This window comes from Zootoca vivipara, chromosome 6, assembly GCF_965207765.1.
Source record: "Zootoca vivipara chromosome 6, rZooViv2.hap1.1, whole genome shotgun sequence".
Taxonomy (NCBI): Eukaryota; Metazoa; Chordata; class Lepidosauria; order Squamata; family Lacertidae; genus Zootoca; species Zootoca vivipara.
The window spans coordinates 58,885,091-58,900,880 of NC_142589.1; the positions used below are offsets into that span (position 1 = coordinate 58,885,091).

At 46.4% G+C, this 15,790-nt stretch overlaps 1 protein-coding gene across 1 annotated transcript in view; it reads right to left on the reverse strand.

Moving 5' to 3' along the window:
* The window catches only part of TFAP2E (transcription factor AP-2 epsilon), a 65,296-nt gene extending 50,071 nt beyond the window's left edge, over nucleotides 1-15,225 (reverse strand). The window contains exons 1-3 of the mRNA XM_035118584.3: nucleotides 14,914-15,225; nucleotides 13,359-13,814; nucleotides 9,661-9,712 (exon numbers count right to left, since the gene is read on the reverse strand). Of these exons, the coding sequence (XP_034974475.1) occupies nucleotides 9,661-9,712; nucleotides 13,359-13,814; nucleotides 14,914-14,940 (535 nt within the window). The 5' untranslated portion in view covers nucleotides 14,941-15,225. The remainder of the gene's footprint in view (nucleotides 1-9,660; nucleotides 9,713-13,358; nucleotides 13,815-14,913) is intronic.
* Nucleotides 15,226-15,790: the final 565 nt, after the last annotated feature.

Consider the following 15,790-nt stretch of genomic DNA (forward strand, 5'->3'; position numbering starts at 1 on the left):
CTAAAGCACAGCTAACAGTCGTTAACAGTCATCAACAGGTTTACCACTCCTATCAGCCCATCACCACCACCCCACACACCCTCTGAATATACATAAGGGTCTGGTTACTTCTGTTTCAGTGTATCTGAAGAAGTGTGCCTGCACACGAAAGCTCATTCCAAAATAAAAACTTAGTTGGTCTTTAAGGTGCTACTGAAGGAATTTTTTAATTTTGTTTCGACTCAGACCAACACGGCTACCTACCTGTAACCAGAATCCAGGAACAGTTACCTGAGCTGTACAGCCCAATTCAAAGTTTGTATACTCGCATGCAAGCCTCATTTTCTTCAGCTGAGTTTACCCCCAAACTAATGCACATGGGTACTGGAGTCTGAGTTTAACCACATTTACAGTAAAATCCTATCCACAGATTAGGGTTGAAGACTTGGATATATGTGTGTATAGAACTGTAAACTTGCTTGGTTTCACTGGGACTTAAATTCCAAGTTAATGTGTCTAGACTTGTAGGCTGTGCAATCATAAAATGGGAACGATCCCTCACTTAAGTCAATGGGACAACTTGCTTTAGAGTAGAACTGCAGAGAATCAGGATCCATATGGGGTTGGTTCCAAGGAGAATTAATCCTGATTTTCCCCCACCCCAAATCGGGTATACCGATTGGAAAAGTGAGAGACCTTGAAAGCATTTGCTGCAAAGAAAGAAATACTTCTAAGGCTGGGATTCTGTATCCAATGAAAAACTTAATGAGACTTACTCCTGAGTACACATGTATAGGGGTTACACACTGTACGGGTTGCAGCCAATGCAGAGCAGATCCATTGCAATTAACAGACACGTTTGACTTTGTTCCATTAATTTCGGTGGGCTTACTCTGAGTAAAACTTAGATACAACCCATTGAAATGAATGGACCTAAGATATTCATTTATTTCAGTGGTATGACCAGTGCTGGAAACAACCCCTAGGCACGCTTTGAGCCCAATCCTAGTCACGGCTATGAAGAAGTCCCACTGTATTCCATGGGGCTGAATCCCAGATAAACGAGACTAAAATCTCAGACTTCCTTGGGAGTAAACCCCGTGGAACTTTGCTCTGGCTGAGTAAAAGTGACTGTTGAGGTGGGGAAATGGCCCTGATCCGACAGAGAAACGGTCTCCCTCGCGGGGACTCTCCTTCCTTGGAGGTTTTTAAAAAGAAGTTGGATGGCCATCTGCCAGGGATTCTTCGGCTGTGATTCCTGCATTGTAAGGGGTTGTAATAGATGACCTTTGGGGGTCCCTTCATGGGCGTAGCTAGGATCTATTTTAGCGGGGCAGGCTTTATGTTTGGGGGGGGGGGGAACAGAAGCGAGTGATCTGTGATGCAGTTGGTCAGTTAGTTAAGTATTTTTATTTATTTACTTGATTTAGGGGGGCAGTTGCTCCCACCACACCCCTGGCTACGCACATGAGTCCCTTCCAGCTCTACAATTCGGCGATTCTTTCTATTACATCTCCGATCCGGTGTTCAGCTTCTCCTCGAGCTTCTCCTGGCAGAGAAGAGGCCGAAAAGAGTCTCAGCCACCGGGCGCTCAAAGACGCAGAGCAGCTTCGCTCCGGATGCAAGGAGGAGAAACCCGAGGTTGCCCGCTCTGCGCGTCTCGCCGCTACGATTATGAACACTGCTGGTAAATTTCACCGTGTATTTAAATCCGTTCCACTTCTACCATTTTCTCTGGTTTGTTTGATTCACTTCTAACACATCCAACAACCCACAGCAGAGAGAGACAGGGAGATTCAGAGGCTGCCTGCCACTCCCTCGACATTCCCCATGGCGAATTCTCCACTGAAATCACTTGGACACTTGTAAGTCGCTAGGCAAGTTGCCCTAGGCGAGATAAGGCGACTGACAAATTTAATAAATAAACCAATACTTCAAGAGCAAATGGGCGCAGCATCGGGCTGTCAACCTAGGGGGCAACCGAAAGGCTCAGTTTCTCTATGGAAAATATGTGTGCGTTTTCTTTTTCTTTGGAGAGAATTTAATAGTTACCTAGGAACTTTTTATGAATTTTCTATTTTGGCGATCGCATTTCGCAATTTATGCCTTTCCTTCCTTGCCTTAAGGGTGTCAGCCACCATTAAAGCCCTACTCCGAGTAGACTCGTTGAGATGAGTAAACTAAGAGACACTCATTTGATTGCAGGGCGTCTCCTACTAACCGGTGACTCTTCACTAAGTCTCCGAATACTTCTCTAAAGATGTAAATTCTCTATGACACTTTTAACTGTCATCTTTTCAACCATCCTGTGTAAAAAGAAAAGAAGAGAAAACACCCCTCCAACTATTTCCCCCAGCAAAAAAAAAAAAAGCAAAACCACCACCACCCCAAACGGGGTGCGAGTTTTCAGCTTAATTCCGCAACGTTTTCGAAAGTCAAATAGTTTTGGACTTCCTGAAAATGCAAGCAAACCGATACAATATAGTATTGAGCTTTTCTCTTCGGACACTCGCGACTCACACACGTGTCAAATTCAATAGAATCGCAGCCTCACCGCACAATTCCTACACATATCTACTCTAAAGCAAGTCCTGACAAGTGCAACAAGTCTTACTCTCAGGTAAGCGTGCCTACGGTTGAAACCTTAAAACTCTCATCCATTAAAATATTTTAATACAAACATTTTTTTTTAAAAAAAAAACCTCACGATCCTGGGCACATTTACTCGGGAGTAAGCTTGGGCAGAAGCGGAGGAAAAGAGACCGTTTTGGAGTGTAACTTTTATTTATAGAAGCGAGGGGATCTCCCCCCCCCCCGCCTTTCCCCGTGCGGTGAAGACGTTTAAAAAGCACTGCCTGTCATCTTTGATTATTATTTTTGAAACCCATCTCCCCTTGGGCTACAAATGCTTGGCGAACACCTGGACGTGCCAAGGAAATTGCTTCACAGATTTTGGGGAGGGGGCAGATGCGTATTTTTTTCTGGGGCATTTTAGGACTTTGAAAAGTGTGGGGGAGGAGAGCCATAGCAAAAATCTGGGCGGGGGGGAAAGAGGGAGTCCCATGAGTCGACTCCATCCAAGGAGGCCCTCGCCTGCGATCGAGCAGTTTGCCTGCCTGCCTAGCACAAGGCAATGTGAAAGGTGTCCTAGGCCGGGGGACAAAGTCTCCTCCTCCCTCTTCTCCCTCGCTGACTGTTGTACAAGATGCAGCGCGATCCAGCCAAACGGAGGCGGCAGCATTTGAACCCCATACCTGTCAAATCTTTGGAAATAGGGACCTGAAGCAGGCTTGTGGTGTTAATTAGCACGCGCTGTAAGGCATCGTGTTCCAGAGATGGTAATCAATATAATCTCAGCTTGATGAGGTCCATCACTCATCGTACCCATTTTACAGAAAGGGAGCTGAACCAAGGCCTACCAGGGAAAGCCAGAGCAGAGCAAGGAACCTGAAGGCAGATGTCCCAACTCCAAGCTGGGTTTCGAGCTGGAGCTAAGTCGCCTCAGGAACCTTTCCATATGAGGATTCTGCCTCAAGTAATGTCATGGTGGTGAGGTGGTGTTTAGCATGTGCCAACTAAATATTCCGGACTACAGCTGTACTGGCTGGGACTGATGGGAGTTGTAGTGGAAGCCATCTCAAGGGCGCCAGGTTGGGGGAGGCTGGCACAGGCAAAGAGTGCATTTGTCTTTCACCAGCACAACCAATTGACAGAAGGCAAAGGAGGGGAAGAGCTTCTAGCTCCACCTCAGAGACACGGGTTCGAATCCCCACTCAGAGATGAAGGTCACTGGGCGGTCTGGGTCTCAGCCTAACCAGGGTTAATGTGAGGATGAAATGGGGAGGGAGAGAACCATGTGAGGCACCTTGAAGTCATGAAAGAAAGGTGGGGTGTGAATGTGATGGATAAATACTGCAATATTTGGGTGGACTGCACCACTCTGTGCAACCTAGGTTGTATCTGAAGTAAGTGGCAAAAACACAGTTTAGGCCAGGTTTGTTTTTTTTAATCAGTGACAAACTTCTTTGCCTTGGCTTGCTCCAGTTCCTGCCACTCAAGAACCTGCCTGGCTTATGATGGCCCATAGCCCCAGATGGGGAAACTTGTTTCATCCCAAGGGCCACACTCTTTTCTGGACAACCATGTGTTGGTGATAGGAGGGGCCGGAGGCAGGAGCGGACAGAGCAAGGAATGCCCATTTTAACCTTTCTACAAGAAGCTAGTAGTATCTACACACACACACACACACACAGGCCTCACCTACCCATGCTCCAACTAGGCAAGCAAGCAGCATTTTAGGAGCGCAAGGACACCTTTCACTAGACCAAAACACCCCAGGAGGTTGCAAGGCAGGACTGGTCAGGGGTGTGGCTCATCTGTGTAGTGTCCTGAGGGCCAGAGAAGCCTGCATTTGGCCCCCAGACCTGAGGTTCCCCCTTCTCTGCCACAGGTTCTCCTTATTCAGGCCTGAAACATATTTTCTCTCCAAAGGGGCGGGGAAACAGTTTCTCCCATGGTTGGGAAAAGGGTGTTGGTTTTGAGCCTGCCTGCCAAAAGCCAAGCTTACTGGAGTTTTCCCAAACCACCATTTTAAAGCCAAGCTCATTCCATTTCTTGGACTTCTGATCTCTGGTGAGCAATATTCTTCGTCTGCCCCCCCCCCCCACCCCACAAAATATATAATTTGCTTCTTGACAACGGATTGCATTTCTCCTTCATTCGGACTGGACTGCATGTCATTCTTTTGGGAGATGCCTGGCCTCTACTCTTGAATAGCAGAATCGGATTTGGCAGCAAATAGGTTTAATTAGGGCTGCAGCACTGAATCAATTAGATGAACTGATGCAAGGGAAACACTTTCAACCCACTAAAAAGTACCTTGGTTAACTGAGCTGCAGTTTAATTATTATTTTAAAATACAACTGCTTCTAAAAGCTGTACATGGCCATTGCAGCCTACACCTTCCCCCAAGAGGAAATACCTTGTGCATTATCCAAAACAGAAGTAGTATGGTTTTATTCTCCAGGCTTATTGTATTGACTAGTGTGCAACTTTAGCAAATTGATTAATCAATCAGCAAATATTGGCTTATTTGGGAAACAGACCTAGTTCCAGTTCCCTGCTATTTAATTGTGGGTAGCAGGATGAATGTCTGTGTTTTGCCATCATTCTGGCTTAGGCTGAAAGTTCAGTTTAGGAGTTTAGAAACTAGGTACATTTGGGAGAAAGAAAGACATTGGACTGAAGTACTTGTACATTCTCATGTATAGGACTAGTTTTCTGCATGGCTTGTGTACATTTCTCTCCTATCTCAACAAGATCTGTTAGATCAGCCTAGGGCCTTTTGGGGGGCAGTGGGGAACATTTCACCACTTACAACATTTTTAGTCGCTTAGTCATCTACCTTTAAACCAGTTGATTAAATGTAAACAAATTTCCCTATCACTAAACATGTGAGAAAGTTAACAAAAACCGCTACACATTGTTGGACAGAAAGTCCATTTCTTTTCTTCTCCTCACCCCCATTTCCTTGTACAGTGGTACCTCTGGTTACGAACTTAATTTGTTCCGGAGGTCCATTCTTAACCTGAAACCGTTCTTAAACCGAGGTACAACTTTAGCTAATGGGGGCTCCCGCTGCTGCCGCGCCACCGCCACACAATTTCTGTTCTCATCCTGAGGTAAAGTTCTTAACCCAAGGTATTACTTCCGGGTTAGCAGAGTCTGTAACCTGAAGTGTTTGTAACCCGAGGTACCACTGTACAATGCTACAGTAACGCAAAAACAAGTATCTTCAAAGGATGCCTCTCAGCCCCACTTATTCAAATAGGTTCTAACCAATCAATCAACTGTAACTCTACCAGTTGATTAACGCCCTGACTTAAATTGTTAAATCTTACGCCATTACTAAAAGTCATGGGCTGCTGAAATTCACATGAAATCACAACATCAGCTGGAGTGGGGAATTCAGCTTTTAAAATGTCTCCCTTCTGCTATCTACACATGTACACACAAGAGACTCGTGCTACTGGTATTTTGTCCTCAGACACAGATAAGAATACATCTATGTATCATAAACCACATTATGAAGGTCATACCTTTCCGCTTTAAAGTACACAGACCTGATTCACAGAGAAAGCTATTAAACTATGGTTTACATTATGTACGAACCCAGCACCCTTCCTTAACCATGGTTTCCCTAACCACTCCACCTGACATACTCGCAATACCACAAAGGCACAAGGCTAGAGGAACTGGAAAACAAACAGTCCATGGTTTCTTTGATTGTCTGTGGGACAACTCGTGGTTTGTTCAACAAACCATGGCTTAGCCTTAAACAAACCACTGTTTAGTGTTACATGTGAACCAAACCTATACAAAATAGGAAATGTATACCAGTAAGTCCACTTCTTCCATGTATTTTAAAAGGGAAATCCAGCCTGGAAACACCTCTGCCCTTCAAAATTTATGTCACATGCAGGAATTTTATACTAGGGTCTTCCTATCAAAATGTGATAATTGTAAATAATTATAGTGTTCTTTCCCCCCATATCAATGTACATTGAACAAACTGTCTCCTCTTTTCCCTGTCCTTCTGCCAATGTATTCAATGCATCATATGTTGACTTATCCTCATGTTGTCCTCACAACAACCCTATGAGGTAGGTTAGTATGGACAAATGCATCCTCAGAATTTCACAGGTGAGTCGGGATTTGTACCCAAATCCAGTCCTCTGTACACCACACCACTCTGGTGTCTGTTGGCTGGTATTATTATTCCAATATTACCAAAGGACAGTTGCCTGCGATTTGTGGCAGACATACAGTATGAACAAGGGATTTCCAGTTAGCTCTCTTAGCCATGATACTGTACCACCAACTGTGCCATCATTTAGATTCTAGAACATTTCCCCCAACCTGGTATTTTCAAATGTTTTCGATTACAGCTAACAGCTGCCTGGGGCTGATGAGTTACAGTCCAACACATCTGGTAAGGACCAACCTAGCAAACCCTGACCTAGGAAGTTTAGAGTGACACCTGCCAGAAGCAAGACTTTTTTTGGGGGGGGTTGCTTCTTGACTGTTTGGATCCTTTCAGAGTGTTCAAAAGATTGCAATGACTTTGGTTGTAAAGCCAGCTTTAACACCATGTCTCCTTTTGTGATTTGCAACACCGCTGTAGTCTGCCGGTTTAATTTTACGCTATTTGTTTTAATGCAAAGCTGTGCATTGCTGGCCTTCTTAGCAGCCTGAATTCATAGGATCATAGAGTTGTGGGGTCAAATGATTAATAAAAAAGCAAGCTAAGAATCAGTGTTATTTAAAAAAAAGTAATACACAAAGACACATACACTGTTTGGAAGATGTTTGTGAAATAACATTACAACTGTTCACTAACAGAGACAAATAGCTGGGTGAGTATATGGACCCAGATTCTACCTCCTGAAAACTCTATTCTGATCTTACAGGTGTTCTTTCTCACACCCACTCACTTTTACTGAAGAGCTGGGCAGAGTTTTTGCCGACTCCAGGTCTGCTTTGATGAGATTTCAATTGGAGAATTAACTGATCCCTCTACTGTTGCTCCCACCACCCCACTCAAACCACACCATTCCAGGAGGTTGAGCACCTTAAGAAACTGCATAGATCACTATGCTTACTAATCATGCTTTCCTAGAACATAAAACTTTCCAGCCTATGAGACACACAATGCCGTGTTCCGCCCCTGCCATGTGCTAGGAGTTTATAGGTAGGGAACAGCAGATCCTTATCTTAGGCCTTCAGAGAAGCACCAGGGCACATTAATCAATGGCTTGATTTAATAATGAGTTTTCTAGTCAAGAAAAGCAAGCATTCAAATTCCCCTCACCACCCCAGGGAAAAACAAACAAACAACACAAATTTACTGATGAAAATGTCGAGCCTATCACTCTCTTTCCTCTTTCATTTTGTTGTTTGTGCAGCCTGACTTCAGACATGTTTACTCAAAAGGTCCCACTATTGTCCAGTGGGCTTCATCCCAAGGCAGGTGTGACTGAAATAAATACAAAAGGGCCCATCCTGGGCTCTGTACACACCATAGATTTAAAACACACCCCACACTTCAAGAATCCTGGAAACTGTAGTTTGTTAAGGGTAGACTATAATTCCCAGAATTCTGGAGGTAGATGTATGCTTTTAATGTGCTATAAACATATGGTGTGGACTTATCCCTGTCTCAAGTCACCAAATTTTATCCTCTTGATATTTGGTTTTCACTAGTGCATTGCTGCTGCAGCAGCAGCATCAACATCATACAAATGTGTGGTAGGATAAATAAAAATAAATTTAGGAAGTGGGTCTCCAAATGCATGTTTGGGCTAATGGGGGTCCCATGGTCTGAAAAACATTGAAGACTATTGCATGAGATATTAAGTGGCATCTGTTCCGATGATCATTTTGACAGTGTACAGGGTGTGCTGTACAAAATGCACTAGCTTTACTTACACACACACACACACACACACACACACACACACACACACACACAAAATACTGCCCACTGGCCTTACAAGTCCTTTCCTCACTTCTCCAAAACTATTTCAGGTCTACAGCTATTTCTACAATTTGGAGATGAGCAAGCCTTTGCATAAATAAACAAAATCAATAATTTGCCCAGGGAATAATATACTGTATTTAATATATCTGAGAGGAGAATTCAGGAAGAGCCAAGGAAACAGTCACAGACTAGACTGGAAAGCTCTGCTTCCTTCCTTGCTTGCTTTCTACTCCAAAATCCAAATGTCTTTGCCTCAGTAACTGTGGTGCATTTAGCTCTAGCGGTGGTGGGTACACTCAGACAGAGGCCAGCCAAAAATGCCTTGGGGGTGTGCGTGTAAAGAAGCAGGGAGACCCAAGCCTTAAAAGCCACTACCATCACCACGAAGCCCTTATCTCCCACACAGCAGCAGAGATAAGGGTGAATCAATAGCTCTCAGGGTCTGTTCTCTTCTGGAGTGCCCCCAAATCTGAAGACTGGCATTCCCATTAGGAGTGCCTAAACTGGCATCGATATGGCACACATGGGCAGAGAGAAGAGAAAGAGGGGGGGATTTTGTACACTTCCTCTCACACCCCCATTTTCTCTTCCACTACAAGTCCACACGTTACTGTTATTTCATATACATCTAGAAGCATGAGATAATGTATTGGGCCACAGGGTCAAGGCTCCCTGAACTAATTACTTATGTTCAGGGGGGGAAGGCAGGGGTCCCCCAGGGCCAGGCTGCCCATGAGGCAAGGTGAGGCGACTGCCTCGGGTGGCAGGGTCCACCAGGGCAGCAGATCCCAATGCCAATCTTTCTTTCTCCCCCTTGACCCCTTTCTTCCTTGGGCACCATTGTGAAGTTTGCCTCAGGTGCCAAAAAGTATTGAGCAGTACTAGGGTCCCCGTGTATCCCTCAACAAAAGCAGAGCTTCCGTCAAATCCCAGATCTGAAAACAGCAGTAAGCCGGATGGGCTTACGTTGAAGAGCAAAGATGGGGAATCTGAAGAGAGGCCAAAGTCTTAGGGATCGTCTCAATAGCCTGGATTCTACTACATCCAAATGCAAACAAACACCAATTGGCTATGCCAAAGCACCCCCCCCCTCCTGTTCGTGAAACCATGAAACCATCCCCGAATGAGACAAGTTTCCTTACCTTTCTTGATCACAGACTGGTCCAAGAGATTCATGCCAGTTTCATCCACAGCCTGAAAGAACAACGGGCAAAGATTATTTACGTGGCCTTAGCATGCAGAGTTGTTGTGCAAGGATTACTGCAAGTATCCACATGAAGCGTTTTTAACATTCGAGACACTAGATGGGAATATAAAGTTTAAGCTGTGTGGGGCTTGGTGGGTGGGATAGGGGGAGATGAAGAAGCCAACCCACATCTCCATCAAATATAGGGGTTTCCTAGAGAAATTAAACATGGTTTAATATATATATATATCTGTAAGAGGAAATGAAACTATCTCCTTACAACATCTTACATTTCTCTCAAACAGGAGTTTTAAAGAGGCGTTGGAATCGTTAAATAACTTTTTCATATTTTGAGAAACTTTGTTTCATAATTCAGAGGGAGAGAGAAGGAAAGGGGGGGGAAACCTGGCAGGCCCTCCCCCTTTTATTACTCAAAAGCAACCAGAAACAAACACACACACACCACGAAGGCCTTGTTTCTAGGGGGAAATAAACCTCAAGAGAATCCAGAACATACATATATGCTATGTATCCAGATACATAGCATAATTCAGCTAAATGAAGTGTGCATGAACATGAAAGCTCATACCTATGACAAACTTAGTTGGTCTCTAAGGTGCTACTGGAAGGATTTTTTATTTATTTTTTGTTTCGACTATATCAGACCAACACAGCTACCTACATGTAACTTCTAAACCCCATTGAGCCCCCATTAAGCCCATAAAGGGAGAGATTTATTCATCTGTTTAGCTCCCGTGGAAACAACTGGGACCCAACCCTGCGATTCAAGCTTTGGAGCAAGCCCTTATTTGAATAAACTTGAACTCAGGAGAGCATATGAATTGTATTTGCTTATTTACTTTTTTGCTGGCACCAGGAGCTAAATTATTGCTGTGTTCAGGAGGAAAACAAACATCCAAGTAGGGGCTCCCTCCCGGCATCTTACTTCTACTTAACTATTACTGGGAGTTCCCTTCCTTGCACTTTGAGTATTTTTCAAAACTCAGAAAGTGATTGCTGCGAAACATCAATAGGGCAATTATGGCTTTCGTTTGTTTGGTTTTTAAACCTAAAAGGTTTTTTGTTTTGGTTTACTAAGAAGCCACCCCACAATGTCATTTTCCTATTTTTGGTTCTGGACAAGTTGTTCAAACTGGTTCCTAGCAGAGAAAGTCCTCGACTAAGCCAACAACTCCACCCCCGCCTGTAGATATGTACCCAAAACGGCCCAATAATTGCTCGGGACCTTGATTGTCATCTCTCCTTGTAAACAGTTTTGAGAGACTCAGTTGGTAGTAGCCAACAAAAAGATGGCAAAATGCCCCGGGGAGGAAAGATTGTTGAAAATAAGAATGACAAAAACGACCAGATGATTGGGGAAAGGTCCATTATTATTATTTTTAAGTGTTTCACTTATTAAAATAATAAAAATAAATCAGGGAGCTATGGGTTGTGTACTGCTTTAGAGCCATTGAAATGAATGGGCATGACTAACTTCGGTCCATTGATTTAAATGCGTCTACTCTAGGTATAAGTTAGTCGGAGGCAACCAAATTTACCGGCAGCAGCAGCAAAAGACCTCAAGTCCACATACACGAATACACAGAAGTAGCGCGATCCTGCGCAAGATTACTCAGAAGTAGGTGCCACCGAGTTCAATGAGATTCCTTCTCATTGTATCTGAAGGTATCTGAAGTGTGCATGCACACGAAAGCTCATACCTATGACAAACTTAGTTGGTCTCTAAGGTGCTACTGGAAGGATTTTTATTCATTTTTTATTCCTTAGTAACTTCTCAGCCTTAAGCGTATTTTTAAAATACAGGGACATATTCTTATTGTTGGGGGGGGGGTTGTTGAGCCATCCGGAATTAAGCGTTTCAAAATCCAGTTGAATTCAACTGGAGAGAGTAAAAAACAAAAGCCAGTTTTTATTTAAACCTCCCACGGAAATCCACGGGATGCAAAACTCCTCCGGCTAGAGATCGAGCCCTTTGTTAGGTCTGAAGGAGCAGCAATGCAAAGTATTGTGCAGTAAGGAAAAACCCTGAGCCTGCAATCCTAACCCCACTTATCTACGAGTGAGCCCCACTGAATTCAGCATGACTTACTTCTGAGTAGACATGGTTAGGATCGCAGCCAAAGTCCCTTACTTGGGAGCAAACATGGCCAGGTAGGTGGTTGGGGATGGGCAAAAAGTAGGTGGAAAGGATTAAAATAATTCAAGACACTTCTTGAAGCAGGGATCCTGCGTAATCCAAAACGGGATTCCCCTTTTCTACGCTTCCCTCAGTCTAACTCTAATGTGTCCTGTCCAGCCTAATCCGAAACGGTATTTTTTGTATTGTGTTGTGTTGTTTTTGCAGCGGTGTGTTCTGCTTGAAACCGGATCAAGACCCTTTTTTCTTTTTTGTTAGCCGTTTCAACGATTCTTGGCCGTTTTAAATCCGATGGTGCGACGGGCGGAAAGAAAGAAAGAAAGAAAGAGAAAGAAAGAATCAGAAAAGGCGAGCGGAGGATTCGCAATGGCCAACAACAGACTTCTGGGTTTGACTCTAGAAACCATTTTTTCCAGGGAAGAAGGGTCGAATATTCTGAAAAACCGTCCACTTGCGGAAAGCTAACGAATCCTGACCATTATCTCATCGGAAATAAGTCCCACCGATTTCAATAGAACTTACTCTCCGGTAGGTATAGATAGGACTTCAGCATTGAGGGAGGCATTTTTTTCTCTGTGTCCCCCCTCCTCCCGCGTTTAGTTTTCATCTTCGTCAACTACAGTTATTATCGCCGTTTTCTTACTTGAAAGTGTTGGAAATATACGTCCCATCACTTCATTTTAAAATAAATAAAACGCATCTGATCAGATTTTGGGTAATGACAGGAGTGAAGCTTGCGTCTTTTAAAAATAATAACGCTTTGGGGTATTTAGTAAAATGACTTTTAAAGAAAGGAATTGTGAAAGACGCATCGGCCTCTCTTGAAGCAGGCAGTGATTTGGGGAGGAAGAAAGGGGCAATGTATTACGATTTTTTTTAGATGGGGTGGAGAGAAGAGGGGGATCACCTAAGGAGGCATTTAAAGTTTAAAGCTGACATCAAACCCTCGTTTGATATATTCGCCACTGTTTTACAATTCCCGGCGGTGAAGAGGGACGGCTCGGGAAAGTCTCGGCAGAGGAGCGGCGTTTGTTTCTTTTTAATCGGAAAAGGTTTAATCGAAATTCGACTTCGATAGGCGCGGGGACGGGATGGCGGGCCTGAACTGTGGGACGAGGAGTGGGAGGCTCCGCTGCTTGTAGTACCCCATCCCTTTCTCCTGCCTTACTTTCTCCCGGGGGGCTTCCCAAGTCAGTGACAGGCCAACCACCGACGTAAGCAGACACACACGCTAGATTCCCATGGGGAGGATGGAGGGCTTTGAACTCGGTGGGACTTCTTTCTGCATCAACAGACAGGCTCCGGCTGCAGTTCCGAGCAGCCCGCAATATTTGCTGGAGAAGGGGCTTGAAAGCACCCCTCCCCCCAGGTGGTTGCCACTTTCACTTTTACTGCGCGTCCCTCGACAACAGCGCTCGCCACCAGGACCCGAATTTTCTTCCCCTTCCCGGAGATCCCCCCCTTTGGGGAGCCGCCCGAGCCAACTGCGTGCTTACCTGAATGTCCTCGATGCTGTGGTGGCCCAGGGCGTGTAGTCCCAGCGGCCCGTCGCTCAGGGCGTGCGCCCCGTCGGCCAGGCCGTGGAGCAAGCGCGGCATGCCGGGGTAGTCCCTGCGCGGGTCCAGGCCGAGCGCGCGGTGCGTCTGCGAGAGGAGGCCGGCGGCCGCTTCCTCTTGGCGCGCCCGCTGGGAGTGCCAGCTGCTCTGCTGATGCTGGTGGATGGGGTTGATGGCGGTGTAGGGGTCGCCTAGGTGCGGGTAGCCGGTCTCCTGGCTCTGTGAGTAGGGCAGCGGCGGCTGCGGGTAAGGCGGCGGGAAGTAAGGCGGCTGGAAGTCCGAGGCCGGTGTGTGGCACAGAGGGGGAGCCGACGAGTACGCCGCCGCCTGGTTGAGCGACGACAGCTGTGAGAGGCGGCCTCCGGTAGAGCTCCCGTTCAGTCCATCGGAGCGGTCCTAGACACGCAAGCAGAGGAAGGAAGAAGGGAAGAAAGAAAGAAAAATGGTCACCGGAGAGAGCCACGCTGCCAGGGACTCTGTTGCTCCTGCCCTCCCTCTTTGCATGGCTCCTCCGGGGACGCAGCGTCGCCGGGGAAGGGCGCGTTACCGGGCCTAAGATCGCAGTTCCCCAAGGGCGTCCTGCCTCAGAAACACCTGAGCCGCAGGCAAGGCGCATCTCCCGCCAGTCGAGCCCTCCTCCTCCTCGCCTTCTCCCCCCACCCCACCCCAGGGCAAGCCGAGCAGCCTCTGCGCCAAAACGCAGCTCCTGCCTTCGACAAAAAGCGCACCGCTTTGGGCATTCGACGGCGAGCGGGGGAAACCACCCTCTAACAATCTCCTCTTTGCAGCTGCTCTGACTTTTTCGCTTAGAAACAAACTTAACTTTTTTAACTGTGAGGGGGAAAGCACCCTAGACGCAACAAAAGCACGAGAGTTTGTTGAGGGTGTCCGGCAAAGGCATCCCCGGCCGTTTTCGCTCCCGATTGGGGAGACAGTCCTTGCTTTGTTTACTGTAATCTCCCCCCCCCCAATAGCAACTGAACCCCTTCCCTCCGGCATCTCGTTTTGCTTTCAGCAAGGAGAAAAATAGTGAAATCCGAACGGGGAGGGGGAAGAGAACCAACAATGCGCAGCCGTTGCATAAACAATACTAATTTTTAAAAAGCCTTCTCTCCATAGACATTGCGCCTTTTATTTGCTAGTTGCAAACTACCAGAAGCAGCACGTCGGAAAGGTCTCCTTGGCTTCTCCTCCTCTCTCCCCCTGCTTTTGTAATCGACTCCGCCGCCTCGGTGTGTCCCCCTCCTCCCAATCCTCCAAAGGAAAGAATTAAACCATCAACTGGGGACGCTGCGGAGCCCTGACATCTGGCCGACATTAAAGGGTGAAATCTCTCTTAATTTGGAGGTATAGGGTTCCTTCAATTAACTTTCTCTTCGAATGAGCTTGATAGAGAAAGCGGAAAGCGTATTTTCTTCTCTTTTTCCTCCTTCCCACCGTCCCCGTCCGCCCCCCCCCCCCGCAAATGCGCGCAGACACACAAAGTCCAACTCACCATGGCGGAATATGTGTGAACCAACATCTGGACAGCAGCCAAAAAAGCAACAACGAAAATCTTCTAGGAAAATGTCCCCAAACACGGTGGGCGAGCGGTGTTTGTTGTTGGAGGTGGATGAGAATAACAACGACGAAAGCAGCCCCCAACCCTGGCGAAAGAATCCGTCAAAATCTGGTGGTTATCTGCGCTGCCATGGATGGCCTCCCCCGCCGGTAGCCCAGCGAGCGGCGCGGTGGGATGGTGGCTTCTTCTTTCCCCGCGAGCCTTTCCCTTTAACAGCCTATGCTCCCGAGTTCTTGCTCCCTCTGAGCCCAATGCAACTCCATGGACTCCAGTTATAGAGGCGGGAGCGCGCCCAGAGCGCCGGGAGCGCGCGTTAAAGAGACAGAGCGCACGGCCGTCGCCTTGGGTGTTTCGAGGATGAATTCGGCTTCCGCAGACTTCAAAACGGCGTCTGAACGCGCGGGGTCGCGGAGGAAGAGAGACCCAGCGCATGGCAGCCCAAGTGGAAATAAGTAGCGGGGAGCTTGAGGAGGAATAAGCCTCGCTGAACAGAGTGGAGATTTATCTCCGAGGAATCATTTCAAGATCGGCTGCGATCCTACGCGCACATAGATCCATACTGAATATAGTGGAATTTAATTCAGAGTGTAACAGACATAGGATCTGTATTCCTAGTCTAGGTATAATTACTTAAAAGTAAATCTCACTAAACACTTTGATTGGGACGCATCTTTCGGGCGAGTAGCGTTAGGGTTGCAGCGTATCCCTTAGCAGTAAAGCTAAGTTAATTATCACCTAAGGCTGCAATCCTATGCACAATCTTCCTTGAGAGCATGGCCCATGGAGCTCAGTAGGGCTTGCTTCCGAGTAG